Genomic DNA, 22,166 nt, shown 5'->3' with positions numbered 1-22,166 from the left:
TTATATCCATTAAAGCATATTTATACATGTTAATAAATATTGGAACAGCTGGTTTATGCATAATTTATATATCTTAACATCTGAGAGAATGCCTGGCCTCACAAATGGTTTCGATTGGTCCCTGAAAATCAAGACAAGCCCTCACTGTAGAACAGGCTGTTCGTTTTTAATATTGGGGGGAAACAGAATTACTAACAATGTTGATTATTCAGCGGGACAGACCAACATGTTGCTTTTTTTTTCCTTGGGCAAACCCTGACTCTTTCGAGAATAACAGATTGAGCTGAATATATTCTGCCAATTCTTGAGCGCTCAGACACAAAGAAAGAGCAGGATGTGCACACTTACACACACACACACACTCACACAATTGATTATTCTCTGAGGATCCCTTTTGAGTCCTCCATTAGCTTTGATGTTGATAGCCATTAAAAAGATTTCTTACTTGATGTGTGTAATTAATGTCCTCTCTTTGTTCTCACTTCAGTCTTAAAAGAGGAAGAACATCCTTAATTGTAAACTCAAGTGAATATTCATGCCGTAATCTGATCTCTTTTCCAGTCTTATTTCACTGAATGCACCTAAATTACTTCACTACAGCCGCGCTTTTCTTTTTAAAGGCAAAATCAGTGGTGGGGTCCTGTGGCTAAAGTGAATGTTTTTTCTGGCTCGCTCTTCTACGGTCGGCGTGATGCATTGTTTGCTGCATGAGAGCAGCCCGCGGCATTTTCTGCTTTCATAGGTGAAGTGCAGGGAAGAGGCATCGCAAGACTGATGGTGTGTAAACAATATGGAGACAAGGATAAGCAACAGACTTGAGTCATGTGCATTTCACGTCATCAACATTGCCGCAAATATTAGCCTATATTCTGGTAATAAAAGCTTGCCTGTAGCTCAAACAGCAGACAATGGCGCTAGAAACAAAATGAATAATGTGTACCATGAATGTAGTTTAGCTTTGGAAAAAATTGATAAATGTAAAAGCAGTCTTGGTGAGGTTACTTTGAAAGTGTAATAGACAACATATTACAAGTTACCCTATTAAAAATGGGTTAAATTAGTTTATTAAACTATCACAGCTGATTATATTTAATTACTTTTTGATAACATTTGCACTCTGTGGTAATACTATTTTAAGTTGTCCCGGTAACACGCTACAGTACATGTACTTGCTATTAGAATAACAATTAATCATGCATAATTACATGCAGGTAACCCTAAACCAAACCCTAATCCTAACCCTAACCCTAACCATATAATTACACTGGAACAAGACACCATAAAATAAAGTGCAACCGTAATGGTGATTAAATTACACTTTTTTTCTAAATAACTGTAATGAATTATTTTGTAAGTTAATTGCATAACGTTGTTACACGTACAACATTTAAAAACACTGTGTAAAAGCATATCTGCTTACTTGATTGAAAGCATTGTGTCTATAAAAAATACAAAATAAAAACAGCTTGCTTGCGGGGAAAATGAATGAGAAATATTTGTGAAAGAATAAAAACTCTAATCCAGTGAGTGATCAGCACACTGTAAACCCAAATGCTCAAAATAATTAAACTGATTGAGTAGTATAAACTTAATTTTCCAAAAAAGTTCTACTAACTCAAGTAGTTTGGGTTTGTGTGACTTTTTAATAGTTTTTGAGTGATTTAAAATTATTATTTTTGATTAACTGAAACAACTTGCTCATTAAGTAAGTGTCACTTAGGAATATAATTTAACTTTACTTATTTTTTATTTTTATTTTTTTAGTTGTTTCAACATGATGTCTGCATATGACATTAGTAAACTTTGTGTGTGTGTGCGCGCGTGTGTGGTGAAGCAATTTGTCACCTTTAATTAAATTATATACATATAAATAAGTTAAAATAAAATAAAAACTTCATTTGACTAATGAAGCTTGTGTCTTCATGAATTCAGCTTTAAAAATTATTTTGCAAGAAAAATATTACATAAATATTACAAATTTTACATACACAAACGTTAACACTAACCAGAACAGCTGTTTTAATGTGTGCACAAAATACAATATTATATTATATATTATATATCTATTATATATACAGTATTATATATAGAATGGGCCTTTATCACATGCAGTAAAAAAAATGTTTGTTTAAAAAACTTTTCCGTTGACGTAAGGGTCGTTATTTTATTGGCTTACGCGGCTAACGTGCTCCAAGGTCAGTGTGAGACTTTTACGACGTTGTGGGAGCGCGCAACGCTTGGATAACGTTTGCTTTGGCGCCACAAAATACTGCAGTGAGTGAGGAGGATCTCAGCTTCAAGTTGTCGGCAGTTATCACGGTAAGTGTTAAATGCATTTTAAATAGGCGCTTATCTAGTGAACAGTTGCAACAGTTTAGTCTAGAAAAAACTTTAAATAGCGTTCACCAGTTACGTATATTTACATCCAAAAGTAATGGATGTCCTGCAAGGAATAACTGATGAAATGGGCCTGAAAAAAAAATGAACGGCGAACGGGCGAAGCATATGTTACACATTAGTTAACTTCTATATCATTTTCGAACGGATCATAGTCTATATTTCCGCTTGCACAACGTACGAGACAATGTAACTTTGCCTAACGTTCCATTTGTTTTATTTAAAGACATTAGACACGCGATTTAAAAATAAACATTAGTTACTAATTTTGTCTGGTGTGCAAAAACACTATATAACTTGGAAAAAATACTTTTCCCAATGAGGTGATGTGCCACTGATACGCAATTTGGGGAGTTGGAGAGCACGTGCCATTGCAGAAATGTGCCTGGAAATCCTCTGAACACTTTCATATATTTTAAGTCTAATATGGTAAAATGATATAGACCTGTTACGCGTTCAAGTTTTGACTGATGACATCGTTTTTGAAATATAAAACACTGTGGCCCACAACTATCACATTCCGGCTTAATATTTAACAGCTGCAACTGTCTATTATATAGTAGTCCCCTTTATGTTTGGTGTTACATCAACATAACTTTTTACATGTTTCATTACTGGATAAATAATTCAAATTTCTCACAAATTATTCAGTGAAAATTCATATTTAATGGTTAACGTTACTTGTCGGCACCTATTGGCGTAACAACGTAATTGTGCCATGTAAATTATGATCTTTCAGAATATATATTGCAGTTTCAATCGAGATCTTTTAACAATTAATCGTGCAGCTCAAGTGGTAGCTGTATTCTCTGGTCATGGTCATGTAACCTGTTTGTTGAATTGTACTCGGATAATTAAACTGTTTTTTTTTTCTTTTTTGGAGCTATACACTTTCTAACATTAATTTTGTTTTTCTTTCAGGTTGTTGGCTTCAATATGATTTGGCAGTGTAAGTTGTGTTCAGCTTCTTTTACTGAACGACTGCAAATATTTAAGCACTACAGACTGCAGCATAGCCACTTTTCCAGTGTATGCCCCCTTCCATGCATCTACAATTATTGCATGTGTACATTTAAGACTTTTAATAGTCTTAGAACTCATTTGGCAAGATGTCACACTCACCAATTTGGCAGTAGTGCAGAACACTGTCAGCAGTCTCTGTTGTTTAAATGCCCTTTATGCCCATTTCAGCAGCATTTTTCTGAATCTGTTGTCTTCTGCCATCTTAGAAGGCATTTAAGAAATCATGAAACAGTGGCTTGCCCATATAAGGATTGCAGCTTTACCACTAATGTGTACTCTACATTCAATTCTCATAAAAGTAGATCACACCAAGCAAGTGTTTCGTCAGACTTTAAAAATGACATTGTCAGTGAAGTTGCTCAACCCAGTATTCCTGCAGTTGATGGTGATTTGAATGAAGAACCTTCAGGTATAGATGAGGATCCATTGGGGGATGATGGTGTGTGTGACACTGACAAACTAAAACAAGATCTCAGAATGAATTTATCTTCCTTATTTCTAAAGATGCAGGCAATCCTCATTGTCTCAAACACAACTACCCAGGAAATAGTGGAGCATTTAAATCAGGTCTGCTTCTTATCGCAGCCTTTGATCAAGAAGGAAATTCAAGATATATTGCAGAGAAATGGTTGCAATTTGGCAGAATCTGCACTGGATGAGGTTGTAAGTGGAGTTATGGACTCTAATGTTATATTTACTAGTACTTCTAATTGTGCAGAGTTATCCACATCGAAGCGCAGAAAAATCTTTTTTGAGCACAACTATCCATGTGTAATGCCAATTGAGTATCAGCTGGAGCAACTTGGACATTCCATAATGTATGTTCCTATCCTTCGAATGATTCAGGAGTTGTTTAAGAACACAGACATTCTAAAAATAATTACTGATCCAAATACCAATTCTGGTCAATATGCATCATGTTGCAATGGCTCTTATTTCCTTGAAAATGAATTATTTTCAACCGGTGATCTCATTTTACCCCTCCAGCTATATATTGATGATCTTGAAATTGCCAACCCACTTGGCACATCACGTAAAATTCACAAACTTTGTGCTGTTTACTGGGCATTTGCCAATATGCCACCAAAACACAGATCAACTTTACACAATATACAGCTAGCATTGCTTGCAAAAGTGACAGACATCCATAAGCATGGGTATGCAGCTGTACTTGCTCCATTATTACGTGATGTTCATATTCTTGAACAGGATGGTGTCTTTATTGAAAGAGCTGGTCGCAATGTCAAAGGTACCATCTTTTGTGTTTCTGCTGACAATCTAGCCGCCCATGGATTAAGTGGCTTTGTGGAGTCATTTAAAGAAGGCTATGTTTGCAGATTCTGCTTGGCCACAAGAGAACAGTTTAAAGCAACTGAAGCCAGGCAGTTTTCTCAAAGAACCAAAGACAGCCATGACCTTCATGTACAAAACCTTCTGGAAAGTGACACTTGCTCCAACCACTTTGGTGTTAAAGCTAGTTGTGTCTTGCGTGACTCCCTGGATTACTTTCATCCAATCACAGGCTTTCCTCCAGATGTACTTCATGATCTTCTGGAAGGAATAGTTCCTGTGGAGCTTTCTTTCTGCATTAAGACTATGATCTGGATGAAGTACTTCACTTTAGAGTATTTGAACCAAAAGATTGCATCATTCCCATATAAGCACACTGATAAAGTGGATAGACCTCATCCAATTCCCAAAACATTTTTGTCTCGAGGAACGATAGGAGGGAATGGACATGAAAATGCTACTCTGCTCCGACTGCTTCCATTACTTGTAGGCAGTGTAGTACCAGAAGGTGATGGTGCATGGACAGTTTTGATGGAACTGAAAGAGGTAGTGCAGTTAGCATTATGCCCATCATTTACTGATGAAACCTTAGACTATTTTCAGTCCAAAATCAGTGATCATAAGCAAGTACTTCTGCAAACGTTCCCAGAGTTTAACCTTCGTCCTAAACATCACTACGTGGAGCATTACCCCACCATGATCAAGTGCTTTGGGCCCCTGGTGCATGTTTGGACAATGCGATTTGAGGCCAAACACCGTTTTTTTAAACGAGTGGTGCATGACGCTCAAAACTTCAAAAATATTTTGAAGACAATGGCAGTCAGACACCAACACATGATGGCATACCATCTTGCTGCCCCTTCATTTTTCAACCCTGAAACACAAGCGTCCAGTGTTGACTCTGTTCTGGTTTCAGCTCTACCAGAAGTAGCTCAGCTACACATCAGAAGACTAACAACTAGTGACACAATATACCAGACATCAAAGGTTACCATCAATGGCACAGACTATGTCTGTGGAATGTTTTTGTCTGTCGGAGAGAGTGGTGGACTACCTAGGTTTTGCAGAGTAGAACACATTTACCTTGTCAATAGCACCATTTCATTCCTTTGTTCTGATTGTGAGTCCTGGTTTTCAGAACATCTTGGATCCTATGAGCTCTCACCTTCACAGACAAGTCTGTCAATCCACCTAAGGTCTGACTTAAACGATTCAGTCCCTCTCTCTGCATACGAGGTAGAAGGCTCGCTTCTGTTGACACCCAAGAGATTCATACAAATAAAACAAGCCAGTGGTGAGTATTTTTCATGAATCAATTACTATTTTTATTACGGTGCAGTATATAATCTGTGTATTTTAATAAGTATTTATACATGCCAATCTTTTGATTTCCATCAGCATAATGGCAGCTTTATCTCCACAAGCCATGATCCTTCGTGTTGTTGAGCCAGACCGGGCTAGAAAATTAAAACTAAGTTCACGACCAGCCTCTGTTGATGCACTGATTGCTGTTATAAAAGAACAGCTGGAAATAGACCTTGACTTCAGTTTAAAATATGAAGACCCTGACTTTGATGGAAAACTTACTTCCCTCTCTGACATTGATGAGTTGCCACAGAAAGCTGTTGTGCATGTGTCATTTGAGCAAGATTCCAGCTCTGTTGCATCAACAGAAACAATGTCAAGTGTATCATCCTCAGAACGTGGGAGAAGATGGCCTTCACATATTTTTCCAATTCCCACATTTTCTTTTGACGTTGAACTGAGACTTCGGGAAGGTAATGCCGAATTTGAGAAGAACAACAAGCAACTTCAGTTAACTAGAGACATAAAACATGACATTTTAGAAAAGCTAGCATCTGTGATGTATGGCTACAAGGCTTATCCCAGTGATAAGGAGATAGCAATGGTAGCTGAGGCTCTTGTGGTAAAACATCCTTGCTTGAAAGAAGCAGGATCTCAGACTGGCTGGAATGGGTGGAAAAATAGCCTCAAATTTAAGATGGGGAACTATAGGAGCAAGATGAGAAGGGCTGGATGTCCAGAGATCACTGTAAATGCTGGAAAAAGGAGTGCAATGAATCCTGACAATGAATCTTCACATTCAAATATTAAAAGACCCAAACGAGCAGAAGTAAACTTTTTGCCCAACTTTCCCCAAGGAGAAAATCCCTCAACTCTTGAACAGTTGAGACAGAAAATTGTTGATGAAATGAAGAAAGCTGAGAAGAACTTACCACTTATAAAAAACATGATGCAAACCACCTTTGCTCTGCGGCGACAGACCATAGTGAAGACATGCCCACCAGTAAAAGAGCTCATGGAACTCTGGCCTGCACTCAAAATGGAATCTGAGGTAATGTGGGGTAACACTGTTTGTCCTGTTATTGCTTTCTTGATAACATGTACCACATTCAGGGGCTGTTTTCTGTGAGGAGGTAGTAGATTAACCAGGTTCACATAATGAACATGGCTGTGTTCTCTGTCTTTCATTGTTTTAAAATGTAGGTGTATGCAGAGTTCCAACGGATTACAAACGAGAACCTGCCCAACACATTCTACTCTGAGCTTGACCGACATCTTCCTAGACTGATGACCCTGTTCAGACAGAAAGCATCCAGAACCGGGAAGACATCAGATACTTTAACTGAAATCCTAAGAATCCATGATGACCAGGTAAAAATATTGTTGTACATTTTGTAGGCTAAAACTTAATTAAAATATTAAAGTTTGAAAACATTAGAAAATGTTGATGATTCAAATCAGCTTTGAACACTACAACTTGTCCTTTTTTTTTTTTTTTTGTATTTGCATATCTGATTGTATTGTTTAGAATTTACAGTTTAGTTATGTACAGTTCTGTTTTTATCATTATAGGAGTTTCATGACATACACACCAAACGTGTCACTGTTCTTCATGCGCTTCCTGTGTATCTACGTGAGGACGTCTCTGGGTTTTTAAGGACCTGCATGGTGAGTATTTAAAAAAAGAAATATCACATTACCACACTAAACAGTTCTTATAAATACATACATGCTTACTCTTGTTCAGTCTTTCCAACCAAATAGTTTGTGCGATTTGTTTTCTTTGACCCCACTGTAAAATAGTTCTAGATTATTTTTTACGCTTTTTTTTTTGTTGCATAGTATCAATCTCTTGCAACGTTTGTTTACTGTTAGCTTGGCTGGCTTGACAGATATTCTGTTTTTGCTTTAATATCCATTTTATTTTACAGGACACATCTGATGAGCCAGAGCTTTTAGATGTTGCAGTGGCCCTCCTCACAGTCATCAAAGATAATGACACAAGTCCAGTTCACTTCCAGCCTGTGAAAATCTCTGTTGTCATCGAAAGTGAGATTGTGGGCAGCCTCTCCAGATTTGCTGATGCCTTCCTGGTAATGTTTGGACTAATCTATGCACTACACCTCAACTATCCCAGGGGACTGACCAACACTTTTGAATTCATTCAAAAGATTTTGCTTGGTCTTGATGAGGGTAAACTGTCACCCAAGTTACAGAGTCTCAAAAATGACTTGATGTGTATGTAGAAATGTATTGGAAAAATTACTAAGGCCTGGCAGTTCCTCAGTAGTTCAATGTAAAAACAATTTGTGAAAATAATGGTTGAAAGGTTTTTGCACTTTTTTCCCCCAAAATGTGCACAGTGTGCATTTATTAATGTGCAGTTTTCATTTCTAAATGTTATTTGTGATTTTAAAACAGCCCTTGTTCTTTACAATTGTTAAGTACAGCTGGGTAGTACTTGGTAACAATGCATGTAATTTAGTTTTAAATGGTTCATGTTTTTGTAAAAGTTCATGCAGGTTTGTGAATTTGTAATGTCAGAGATGTGGTCTTAATCAGTTTTTCAGGTTTTATCATAGTGCACCTTTTTTCTGTCTTTTAAATGAAGTGTTAAATAGGAAAGGACAAGAACTCAGCACACTGTAATTTTAAACTGTTTAAGTTTGTTGAACTTAAAATATTTGAGGCAACGAGTTACATCAAAAAAATTAGTTTTGATTCATATGATTTTGAGTCTTGTGTTTTAAAAGGTTTGAGTAACTTGTACTTAAAACACAAAGACAAAGATACTAATAAATAATGAGTTCATTCAACTTAAAAGTGGCTCTTTGTGAAATTTTTTTTTTAAGTGTTTTTAACTAAATGTCTTGAGTATGTGAAAGCTAAATTTTAAGTCACTGTAACTAAAACTATTTCAGTTAATTTCATAACATGTTTTAATTTAACTGAAATTAAAAGGTTTATGTAGTATGTAATATAGATATTTAATTTTTTTTTAAATTAAATTTTTAAGTTCATTAACTTAAAAAATTTGAGGCAACGAGTTACATCAAATTTTTTGAGTTCTGCTTACTAATTTGGGTTTACAGTGCACTTCTGTTGCATTTTTCGCTCTCCATGGTTCCATGGTAACTGTGGGGAACAGGATTGTGGGTAATGTAGTTCTTCAGGTAATCTGAATGTTTCACATAAAGCTGAAATCTCAACATTCATTTGAATTGGTTTATATTTTATTTTAAAAATGAATTTAGTAATTTAGGGAGGTTTTAAATAGACAAATACAAACATAATTTTTGTTTGTTTGTTTGTTTATGCACAAAGGCTTATTTTCAAAAATATGTCAAAATGTTATTTAATTCTGTAATGGCAAAGCCGAATTTCCAACATCATTACTCCAGTGTCACATGATCAGTAATCATTCGGATGCACTATGATGATTTGCTCCACAAAAACATTTATTAATATCATATTACTACATGGAAAGCAGTTGTGCTGCTTCATATTTTTTTGTGAACACTACATCCATGCTGCATCTTTTTTTAGGATTCTTTGATAAACAAAGTTCATCAGCATTTATATTTGTAATAGATTGTAATAGACTTCTCTGCAACACAATAAAATACATCAATGTCACTTTTGATCAATCTAATGCATCCTCGCTGAATAAAAGTACATAGATATATAATGCTTTTATTCAGACACTATATAGTGTCTCAATAATTTGAATCACCCTTTGTGAAGATTTTCCAACATTTCCTTCATGTCCCAGTACAAAGTAGAGTCCCGTCAATATCTGTGACACAGCATTATCTCTCCACTTCCCATAAAAATCCACTCAGAAGTAATATAGAGCTGAGGCATTTATTTAGGATGAAAGTCACACCCCGGTGAAACTGAATCATATTTGAGAGATCAGGGATAAGCTTTGGATGTGCCGGTCGAGTCTTTTGGGGATACGTGGCGGTAATTCACCTTTACGCGTCCTGTCAGACGTGCTGAGGCGATCCGCCACGGATTCAGATTCTTCTAAACACACAAGTCATTACAGCGTCTGGAGATGAATGACTGAGATCATTTATTCATTAACAGACTGACAGAAACATTGTGTACCAGAAATACACAGACCTTGAGCCAAATGAATACAATGAGATGGTGATTCATTACAGACTATTTTATTAAGCAGGACTGTAGTCATGGAAACACTCTTAGTCTCTAATGCTAGAAATTACGAACTAATACACTCTTTAAGAACCACCTTTTTTCACTCTTTATTTTGTATATATATATATATATGTATATACTGTGTAAATTTGACCAAATAACCTTTGTGGATTTCAGTGGAACTGGACAATGCTATATCTCATTAGCTTTAGTTCAGTTGCACCCTGTGCATGCTTAATAACTTCGATACAGCAGCTGAATGCATGGAATGATTATGAACTGCAGCTGCAAATGAATCACATTCATTCGATTTGCCTTAGTTCATTGTAAATGCAAAACTGAAAGCATTAATTAATCATTAATCTCTAATACTGCAGCTGTTACCCAAACAGGAAGATGTGAGAGAGGGAAAAATGTCTCAAGGTAGTATGGGAGTTTGAAAGGGAAGTGAGAGATGAGAGCAGTTCTTCATGCTGTAGATGCCAAGGTACCTGCATTCAGCTGTGACCAGCTGGAAACCAGCGATCTGATATTATTGATTATATGAGCTGTATGATTCATATTTTCCACAGAGAAATAGATTTTTAATGATAATGTATTAACTTTTAAACCATGCACAATTATGGATTTCCTTAAAAAGCCATAAGTACATGTGATTTCAGCTTCATTATTAAGAAAAAAACAAAAAAAGTCTAATAGACATGCTGGAGAATATTCTCCACTATCCTGACCAGTGATCTACTGTATGTACATTCACAAGTTTAAGGGGACATTTCATAGGCATAATGGTTTTTATACTGTATCGACTGTATTTTCTCATCAACCATTTTGTGCAGTAAAGCACTTCTGGCTACATGGGACTTTAAATATGTGTGAGGACTATTCATCGAAAAAAAAAATATATATAATTAGAGAATAAAGGTTATTATTAATAAGGCTGTCTTATTGTCCTTTGGAAATCTAAATGGATCCTTTATTCTAAAGAGTCATGTTCACTTACAGTGCACTAATAAAATAATTAATGTACCTGGCAAAAAACATAGGGTATGAATCTAAGATGGACTCATTCTGGCCATAGGGGAATATTGCATGTCATTTCACATGTGAGAGTGAGAGATAAAGAAACACTACACACACACATACCCAGTTGCACCCTCTGGCTGGAGCTGCACAGGAGTAATGCTCTCCTCTCATAATAAACATGTCCACATCTTACATCCAAGTTGCTCTAATATACCGGAGAGAATATTTATGGCACATCCCTGATTTGTTTGCTGTTATTAATGGGGCAGGGAGGAAGGAAGTGTTCTGTGGCTGCCAGAGCAATATCTGACCTCCGAGAGTGCATTAAATCAAGGCATTAGGGCCTGTGTTAATAAAAAGGATAGCCGAGGCGGAGCACCTCGGCCAAAACAAACACACCCCAGACACAACAAGCAAACTGCCCAGGCTTCCAGTAGCACAGGAAGGAGAATTAATATTGGGCTTTAATCTGCCATATTAGGGCAGCGACCTGCCACGGTTGACTGAAATGTGAAGAAGATCTCTGCAAAGCCTCTGGGTGAGCTCTGCTCAGAGATGATTCGAAGTGCATGTCCATCACAATGAGACCCAGGCCAATGCCCTGAGTGCAGGTCACAGAGGTTAATGTGGTGATTGTACATGGTGGTTCTTAAAAATAAAGCTTCCAATTAGTGGCAAAATGGGTTTTACAGCTGGACACCACTGCAGAACCTTTTCATTTACATTGCTCATTCCAAAACCAGTTACATATGTTTCAGAGGTTTCATATGCAAGTTGGCAAGATGAAAACCACTATCGTCTGTTTCAAAATTCCACATTACATCTTTAGGCTAAAATAAACATAACAAATTCAAATCCAGGTTTAGAATATTAAAGATTTATTATAAAATTATATATATATATATATACACACACACATTTGGACACACCTTCTCATTCAAAGAGTTATCTTTATTTTCATGACTATGAAAATTGTAGTCACACTGAAGGCATCAAGGGCTATTTGACCAAGAAGGAGAGTGATGGGGTGCTGCGCCAGATGACCTGGCCTCCACAGTCACCGGACCTGAACCCAATCCAGATGGTTTAGGGGTGAGCTGGACCACAGACTGAAGGCAAAAGGCCAACAAGTGCTAAGCATCTCTCGGGAACTCCTTCAAGACAGTTGGATCATTTCAGGTGAGTACCTCTTGAAGCTCATCAAGAGAATGCCAAGAGTGTGCAAAGCAGTAATCAAAGCAAAAGGTGGATACTTTGAAGAACCTACAATATGACATATTTTCAGTTGTTTCACACTTTTTTTAATGTATATAATTCCATATATAATTCCATATGTGTTGATTCATAGTTTTGATGCCTTCAGTGTGAATCTACAATTTTCATAATCATAAAAATAAAGAAAAATCTTTGAATGAGAAGGTGTGTCCAAACTTTTGGTCTGTACTGTAAAAAAAAAAAAAAAGTTATATTAATATATATATATATATATATATATATATATATATATATATATATATATATATATATATATATATATATATATATATATTATTATTATTATTATTATTATTATTATTATTATTATTAAATCAATAAATCCATGATACTTCTTTTTTTTCTCAAAGTGCAAATACATCAATTGAATCAATATGAAAGTTATTTTCATATTGAAACTGATGAAAATACACAGCATTGATAGTTGATCCACATATGACAGCCTCTGAACTTGGACACTGTACTATCACTCCATCTGAAAGCACGTGATTTACTGGTACTATTAAATCACAGAACCGGTTTTACTGAAGACATGCTAATGACAATCACACGTGATTTATCGTGCAGCGCTGGTTTGTTGATCAAAAAGTACAAAGTAGTTGAGTAAAACTTAAATGTGGAGTGTATTCAAAGTGGCACGATCATAAATGCCACTTTAGCTGCTTCTGTTTCTTCTACAATCAAATGTCAGTTTTTCTAACATTTTTTTTTTTTGGATTTGTAACAACCCTATATTGTATTATTATATTAAATTAAATTATTAATACAACGTAAAAAAATTATATGACAGATGCATTTAATGCAGTTAAGGAAAATGGCCTTTAAATAGGCAAAAATGATCTAGAAATCAATTCAAATAAATTATAGTGTGCAGTAACTTTAGTCATATTAAATGTAATTTCCCAAAAACAAAATTGTGGGATAGACACACACACACACATACACACACACATATTAGTTCTTTCTGGTCCTCAGATCTGATTCGCTGATAACAATGTGATATTAGAGTCTAGCAGATCCCCATCAGCCTTTTCACCATTTGTATCACTGCGTTTGTGGTATTTCTCACAGGAAGTGTCATGGTGGACTCCTACTGTAAATCCACTATAATAAAAAATAATTCAGATGCAGGTAATCACACTCACAGAGTCTATCTCTCTCTCATTATAGTATACTCCACATAATACAGTGCTATTAAAACAGTAATACAATAAGCTTTCAGTGAAACAACTTAACATTCCTTTGTTACTAGTTTTAAAGGGACACTTCCAAATTAGTAACAGAGGTTTGGGCTCAGCTGTTGAAAACTGTCAACTTTAGATTTTAATCTGTGGCAGATGGAAGTAGTTCTGCACAAAAGAGGGCTTTAAAAGATTGTTGTTTCTCTGTACCCTGTGACTTGCTATTCTAGCATCACTGATGTATTATCATAATTTTGTTCATATTTTGAACTATATTTTATTTTATATTTTCAGATTTCACTTTAATATTAAAGTTTCAGTAATAATGTTGTGTTTTTGCCATTTTTACTATTTTTTTTATTGTCCATATAGTATTTATTAACATTATTATTATTATTATTATTGGTTTTAGATTATTTTGTTGAGAAAATTATAAATGTTGCCTTGACAAATAGCTTTTTTTTTTATAGGTTTGCCCTAAAAACACAACAAAACAAAACAAAACAAAAATTAAGTAAAACAAATTGCATGATGCTCCTGTATATATGGTGATAATTTACTCCAAAACCCAAATGTTTTGTGGCCTGTAGCACAAAGCGGTTTCAGTTTTGACCCAGGTAAGTTCATGTTTAGTTTGAGCAAACTCTGAGTTTCTGGGCTCAAGAAGGTGGGTTAGTTTTGAGCAGGTTTCGTCACCATCGTAGTTTACGCTACACAGCTACCCTGCTCTGGAGCAGGTTTTATTCTGGTTTAGAGATCGCAAACCTAAAATGGACCAATCATCTGTGAGCAATCGGACAGCTATCTAATGCAATTAAGTCATCCCCCATACCTCTCGCTCCAAATTAAAGCAGTTTTCATCAACGAAACTGGGTGAACTAATCTATTAGCTGATGATACCTAGAACAACACGCTGATCTGCCAAACCTACAATACAGCACCAATAACATTTCTAACTGTAAAGCTAAATTTACAAATAAATACAAATAAAATAAAAACATGACAAGAGCCATTAAAGGTTTAATGATCTACACATTTCACAGCAAGTGTCTCTAAAATGAAGCCTTGCATTCACAGTGATTTTGTGACAGATGTCTGTTTTCATTTTGACAGACATTGGGTACGAGCATGTGGGTGGAAATCATAAAAGCTCGCCTGGACCGTGCCTGATTGCCGCTGAGAATTTGAGCGTTTCCTAAGCCAGAATCAATGTGTAAAATAAAGTGTCTGAAAAGCGTCTACTATAAGCAATCTGCGTCGCAGCTGTGGTCACTTTTAGTATAACTTACAATGCTAAGCAGCACATGGACTGACGGAACTTTCTGTTATTGTGCTTGTGCCATGGGAGGCTTGATTACATTCATTATCACAACAGGACTGCTTCACTGAGTTGCCATAATTGACAGAACATGTGGTGAACTTTGTTGTGTCTTTCATTTGAGAATAATGCAAAAGGCAAAAAGAAAAGTGCACAGTGTCAGGGACGGGATGAAATAAAAGCTAAAAAGCAAAAGGGACATGTAAAGCACAGTGGGGATTCTTTTGCTTTAGGTAGGTGGCATGGTCATTTCATTTCCATGTCACTTTCTGGTGTATACTTCAATTAACATAATGGTAATGCTGTCCAAACTTTCAGGTTCGCTTCAGCAACTTTTATGCACCCATATTCATGTGACCTCTCTTTTAATGCCATTTGTTCTATAAATACTTTCTAACTTCATTGTGAATTTATCATATCTACAGCTTCCCTTAGTTTCTATGATACAGTTAAGTGCCCTAAACAACAAATGCTTTTAATCTCTGTGCATTTATTCCTCAGTGACTTCACTCCTTCAGACCCCAGACTAAAGATATCATGAATTGAAAGTAGAGAATTGATGAACCAAATTTCCCTCTACTATGTCTATTTCTTGCATCATGCATGCTATTGTAAGATAAATATTGAGACAAAGCAATGCAGCGTGAACCAGTTCTACCAGAAAGACTCGGGAGATAGAGGAATGTACGAAGCATACATTTATTGACAGCTCAGCGAGCACAATTATAAATTTCTTTGGCGGAAGGCCCCGTCCATGGTTCGTAATCCGAGGGTAGCGAATCTGCATTTCCTGCCTGAAGACGAAGGCAGGGGCGCAGCAGACCCCCCCTGGAAGGTAAGGACAGGACCATCCTGGTGGTGGTGGGGAGGGTGGAGGTTGTTGTCGCGTTGGCATCTGCGAACTCAAACATGTGTAAGTACGATCTTTTATACAGGAGTATAAAGACGTGATTGGATAATGATGAAGGTAATTAGTGACGAAGTGATTGAGTCTTCCTGGCAGAACTTAGGCTAAAGCTTCCATTTCTACCAGAAAGACTCGGGAGATAGAGGAATGTACGAAGCATACATTTATTGACAGCTCAGCGAGCACAATTATAAATTTCTTTGGCGGAAGGCCCCGTCCATGGTTCGTAATCCGAGGGTAGCGAATCTGCATTTCCTGCCTGAAGACGAAGGCAGGGGCGCAGCAGACCCCCAAAATTAGGTGGATTATGAGACCTCCAGACGGGGCCAGCCTTCCCCCCAAAAAAAAAGTAGATGAAGTATACCCACCAGTTGTGAATCCTAAGGTTCCTGGAAGAAATAGAAAGAGAGTTAGCATGACCAGTATAATGACGTTAGATTAAACTTCTTAAGTTTTACAGAAATAGGCCAGACACAGACAGCAACGATAGGCAGGACACAGACAGCCACGATAGGCAGACAAAGACAGGCCTCAATAGACCAACAGAAACAGCCATGATAGGCAGACACAGACAGGCCTCGATAGACCAACAGAAATAGCCACGATAGGCAGACACAGACAGGCCTCGATAGACCAACAGAAATGCCACGATAGGCAGACACAGACAGGCCTCGATAGACCAACAGAAATAGCCACGATAGGCAGACACAGACAGGCCTCGATAGACCAACAGAAATAGCCACGATAGGCAGACATAGACCGGCCTCGATAGACCAACAGAAATAGCCACGATAGGCAGACACGGACAGGCCTCGATAGGCCGAACATAAATAGCCACGATAGGCCAGACGCAGACAGCCACGATAGGCAAACGCGGACAGGCCCCAATTGGCCGAACATAAATAGCCCGATAGGCCAGACGCAGACAGCCACGATAGGCAGACACAGACAGGCCCCAATAGACCGTACATAAATAGCCACGATAGGCCAGACGCAGACAGCCACGATAGGCAGACACAGACAGGCCCCGATAGACCAACATAAATAGCCACAATAGGCCTCACGCAGACAGCCACGATAGGCAGACACAGACAGGCCTCAATAGACCAACAGAAATAGCCACGATAGGCCAGACGCAGACAGCCACGATAGGCAGACGCAGACAGGCCTCGATAGACCATACAGAATAGCCATGATAGGCAGAACACAGACAGCCTCGATAGACCGTACAGAAAAATAGCCATGATAGCCAGACACAGACAGGCCTCGATAGACCATACATAAATAGCCACGATAGGCCAGACACAGACAGCCACAGTAGGCAGACGCAGACAGGCCTTGATAGACCGTACAGAAATAGCCATGATGGCCAGACACAGATAGGCCTTGATAGACCATACAGAAAAATAGCCATGATAGCCAGACACGGACAGGCCTCGATAGACCAACGGAAATAGCCACAATAGGCCAGACGCAGACAGCCACGATAGGCGGACACGGACAGGCCTCGATAGACCGTACAGAAATAGCCATGATAGCCAACACAGACAGCCTCGATAGACCGTACATAAATAGCCACAATAGGCCAGACGCAGACAGCCACGATAGGCAGACGCAAGACAGGCCTCGATAGACCATGATTAGCCACGATAGGCAGACGCAGACAGACCTCGATAGGCCGTACATAAATAGCCACGATAGGCCAGACGCAGACAGCCACAATGGCAGACGCAGACAGGCCTCAATAGCCGTACAGAAATAGCCACAATAGGCAGACACAGGACAGGCCTCAATAGACCGTACAGAAAAATAGCCATGATGGCCGGACACGGACAGGCCTTGATAGGCCGTACAGAAATAGCCACGATAGGCCAGACACAGACAGCCACGATAGGCAGACACGGACAGGCCTCGATAGGCCGTACAGAAATAGCCATTATAGCCAGACACAGATAGGCCTCGATAGACCGTACAGAAATAGCCACGATAGGCCAGACACAGATAGCCACAATAGGCAGACATGGGACAGGCCTTGATAGACCATACAGAAAATAGCCATGATAGCCGGACACGGACAGGTCTCGATAGACCGTACAGAAATAGCCACGATAGGCAGACACAGACAGCCACAATAGGCAAACATGGGACAGGCCTTGATAGACCATACAGAAAAATAGCCATGATAGCCGGACACGGACAGGTCTCGATAGACCGTACAGAAATAGCCACGATAGGCCAGACACAGATAGCCACAATAGGCAAACATGGGACAGGCCTTGATAGACCATACAGAAAAATAGCCATGATAGCCGGACACGGACAGGTCTCGATAGACCGTACAGAAATAGTCACGATAGGCAGACACAGACAGGCCTTGAAAGACCATACAGATATAGTAACACCACCACCAGTAATTGCATGAATTTACCTGATTAGTTACAGGAGAGCTTGCTGAGCTTCAATAATGGTTTTGAATCAGGTCTGATGTATGATTCAAATGCTTAGGAAGACCATCTGCCCATGATCTTAACAGCTGATGTAGAGATCCTTCATTCAGCTGCTGAAGTAGCTGCCCCAATTCTGAATGAATGGCCAGTAGATAGACTGCAGCTTTGAGAACAGTGGTTAAGCGAGTTCTAAACAGCCTTGGAAAGGGGGCTCCGTTAGGAAAAATAGAGCTGGTGCGTTTTAGAAATTCTAGGTCGGATTTTTAAGAAATTTCACCATGCAGAGAAGGGACAGGATTATTGATTTTAGAATTGTTAAGGTGACTCCAGAACCTTGCACATTGGTTTTTGAGTGCTTGAGGAGAGTGTGAAGAATTTTTGGTCCGAATCATAGATCTGAAGGAATTGCCGCGAGCAGGATCAAATTGATTGGTTTGAAGTGAATTCCCCTGGAAGCATAACCTGTAGAAAGCAGATAAACACTGCCTCCAGAAGAATATTGAGGTACTTTGAAGGAAGGCCGTAGCAGATGGAAGTAATTCATTTTGCAATATGGGCAGGGTAATAGGCAGACATTTGTCTTTAATTTGTTGGAAGATTTAGCGAACCCCTCAAGTAGTAATAGAACTGAATAGCCAAAAGGCTTGAAAATTTGATTATAAAATTTAGCGTGGATTAGATGCTGGCAAAGAGTCTGCTAATAGAGAAATTAAGATTGCGGGTTTTTTTTTTTTTTTTTTTATTAAACAAGAAAGGAGCAACGGTTGAAATTAGAATAGGAACGCAAAAATTGGAAGGAAAAACATTAGAAGCGGACCATGCAAACGTGTAGGCTTGATTGTAGAGGGAGCAACGCCTTAGAAATGTGATTTCCAGCTGACGTAAGCACTTCGTTTAGTAGGCTATTATGTCTGCTAACGGAGGCAGACTGAAGAATCCGGGTTGGCTGAGGGCACAGCTGTCTGAAAGTTTAAAAGTGTAAAGTGAAAGCCGCAATAGCCGAGTAAGAGTGATGAACCAACACCAGTAGATGCGCGAATATAAACAAGCCTTGATTGTAGCTTAACCCCTTAACTGTCACGCCCCAATTTTTTTTTTTTTTTTTTTTTTTATATATTAAGTTGAGGTATCGGAGGTTAAGTTTAAAATATGCATAAATCGAAGGGACTTAAGCTTACTAGCACACATTGCTAATCTTGATGTAAACAATTAAACATTGTTTGTCTTAGCAATCTTATCAAATTCTGAACACTTCCACCCTGTAACGAATAATTTTTCTGATGACGTCAGTTTGACAGCATGAGCAGAACCTACTTAACGCGCCCCTCCAGACGTTAGTTAGTTATGAGTGATGGCGGTCACACTGCACTTTTCTCTCCATTGACTTCCATTCATACGCATGCGAATGCGTCGGACCGGAAACGCAAGCTTATGCGAAAAATTTTGCATTTCGCTGCGTTCCAAAGTTCAAGTTTGGTGAACTCTGACCAGGGAATTTGCATAACGTGAGGATGTGGACCAGTAGAAGAGCGATACATTGTTGCATGACCTCTCTGTACAAAAATTCAAAAAGGAAGCGCTATATAACTTTAGCTGTTGCGCAGCGTCCTATTTTATATTACATTAACAGATTTATAAAAGAAAGAAGCTGCATGGTTTGTAGTGTCGACGGGAACAGGTGATACATTGGAATGACAACGTTTTATAATGGTTTTTTTTTTTTTTTTTTTTTTTTTTTTTTCCTCTCTCTCTCTCGCTCTTCTCCCATTCCTCCCCTTAGGGTGTATATATTTATAGAGAGATACAGAGTAAAGTTACAATATAAAACGCTTTCGACGCCGTTGCAAAAGACACAGTGCTAGAAACATAATAATCCATCTTGTGAATTAAGGGGAGACTGTTTATCTTGCTCCCGCCCATATTCGCAGTGGCGTTCGAAATAATTTCGCATGTTTAAAGTCTAGTGTGACCGCGCCTTGACGGAGACCAGGAGTGCAAACAAACCATGCCTGCTAATTAATATTCGGTTTAAACTGGAGATATGCCACTACTCTGAAATAAGTTCAGCAGCAACTCGTGTCACGTGGAGTAATATATGCCTGCTGACTGAGCATTGAGCCGAATCTTACCTACGACTCAAAAGAAGGGTCCATACGCATCAGCTTGGTAGATCCAGTGTTCATAATTCACTAGCCCAAGAGTAAGCCATGTAAAGATGAGGTGAGAGCAGCGGTTCCCTGCATCTGCAACCATAGAATCCCATTAGAGTATGAACTTTTCAGGAATAACGCAAATGAAAGACTGAATAAACAAATATTAAAGCATAGGATTAAAACAGCGAATCTCAAGTGTGCTAGACAGAGCTTTTTTTTTTTTTTTTTTTTTTTTTTTATAAGAAATGCGAAAAAGCTTTATCAGTATAAAGATTGTAGCGTTTATGATGAGCCTTAAAGTGCCTCATTACGAAGAAGTTTTTCAGAAAATTGCATGCACTATGATCAACATCTTAATAATGCTGTGCAAGTCTGCTAGATAAACAAGCACGAAACGCCCAGTGCTTTATTTGAACGTGTAAGTAAAAATCCTTGCAGAGAATAAATTAATGCCCAGGCGCCGCAAGTGCATAGAACGAAATGATACTTATAATGCTGTAGACTTGTGAAGTGATGGAGGCGAGATGCCGAAGAGACCGGCAGCCTTAATTCTGTCTGCTGGTCCGGAGAGACTTCATTCGTGCAGGTTCACGTGAGCGTACAGATGAATATTTGTTGATTGAGACCAAAGTCTTTTCAGGTGTTGAGACCCGAGCAGCACTGACGCGACATCTCGGAAAGCACCAGCGTTGCCAAGACCGGTTTTTTTTTTTTTTTTTTTTTTTTTTTGTGGGATGCCTTTTCTGTCCTGGGTTTGAGGTGACCCCAATAGTGTTATATATAGCCCCTAGAATGTGAATTCTACCGATAAATCCCTTTTGAACGCGATTGGGCTTTTTATTTTTTTATTTTTTTTTTATTAAATAGTAACTGGCGGTTTTGAGAACCTGGCAACCCTGGCCTGGAAGCACACGGAACTCCGCCAATGTTCACATCCTCTGCCGAGAAAAGCTTGTAAATCATCCAACACAACGACTGCAGATGATCGCCGCCACGCGGAGCTAAGCCAACGATCCCGTGTGCATCTTAGAGGAACGTCAAACTCTAGATAGTTTGCGGGGCACGAACTTAATTACAGCAAGTAGATGAATAAACACAACAGCTTGAGCAAGTACAATCGCGTCGGAATCTGCGGTTGTTGTCGCGTTGGCATCTGCGAACTCAAACATGTGTAAGTACGATCTTTTATACAGGAGTATAAAGACGTGATTGGATAATGATGAAGGTAATTAGTGACGAAGTGATTGAGTCTTCCTGGCAGAACTTAGGCTAAAGCTTCCATTTCTGTGCAGTTCTGTGTGTGCTATGACCACAGATCTGTATTGATTCAGTAGCTGAAGGTGTATTTGAACAAACTATTGGGAAGATTACAGGCGCAAAAGTGTATAACACGGTTTAAATCCTAAGCATTTCAAGACTCAATGTTAAGCATGCTACAACCTATTTCAATTCAAATAATACATAAAAAATTAAAGGTGGCAGAGAAAGTTTACCCCGCTTGCTCTAATGTTACTCATACAGCATGTAAAGACAGTAATATCAACATCTAATCTAAAATCTGAACACCACACACACACACACATACACACACACACACACCTTATGGCTATTTAAAATCTGTATCTGTATCTGTATAAGGATTATTTACATGAAATAAAATAAAATAACTTATGAAATATTAAA

At 38.3% G+C, this 22,166-nt stretch overlaps 1 protein-coding gene across 3 annotated transcripts; it reads left to right on the top strand.

The window, feature by feature from the left end:
- The first annotated feature begins 1,529 nt into the window (after positions 1-1,529).
- LOC113071522 (uncharacterized) lies at positions 1,530-9,064 on the top strand. Of its 3 annotated transcripts, XM_026244870.1 has the most exons (7): positions 1,535-2,319; positions 3,319-3,346; positions 5,849-6,004; positions 6,109-7,066; positions 7,219-7,386; positions 7,588-7,683; positions 7,947-9,064. In XM_026244870.1, exons 4-7 carry the CDS (start codon positions 6,113-6,115, stop codon positions 8,259-8,261), a joined length of 1,533 nt encoding a protein of 510 aa, XP_026100655.1. In that variant the 5' UTR covers positions 1,535-2,319; positions 3,319-3,346; positions 5,849-6,004; positions 6,109-6,112; the 3' UTR covers positions 8,262-9,064. The 3 variants fall into 3 exon arrangements, 2 of the variants coding, with proteins under 2 accessions (XP_026100655.1, XP_026100654.1); XR_003280113.1 differs by having other exon boundaries at positions 1,530-2,319; positions 3,319-6,004; positions 7,947-8,012; XM_026244869.1 differs by having other exon boundaries at positions 1,535-6,004.
- The last annotated feature ends 13,102 nt before the right edge of the window (positions 9,065-22,166 follow it).

Source organism: Carassius auratus, unplaced genomic scaffold, assembly GCF_003368295.1.
Source record: "Carassius auratus strain Wakin unplaced genomic scaffold, ASM336829v1 scaf_tig00007487, whole genome shotgun sequence".
Taxonomy (NCBI): Eukaryota; Metazoa; Chordata; class Actinopteri; order Cypriniformes; family Cyprinidae; genus Carassius; species Carassius auratus.
The sequence above is the reverse complement of the archived record's forward strand: the minus strand, read 5'-3'. Positions and strand labels throughout refer to the sequence as shown.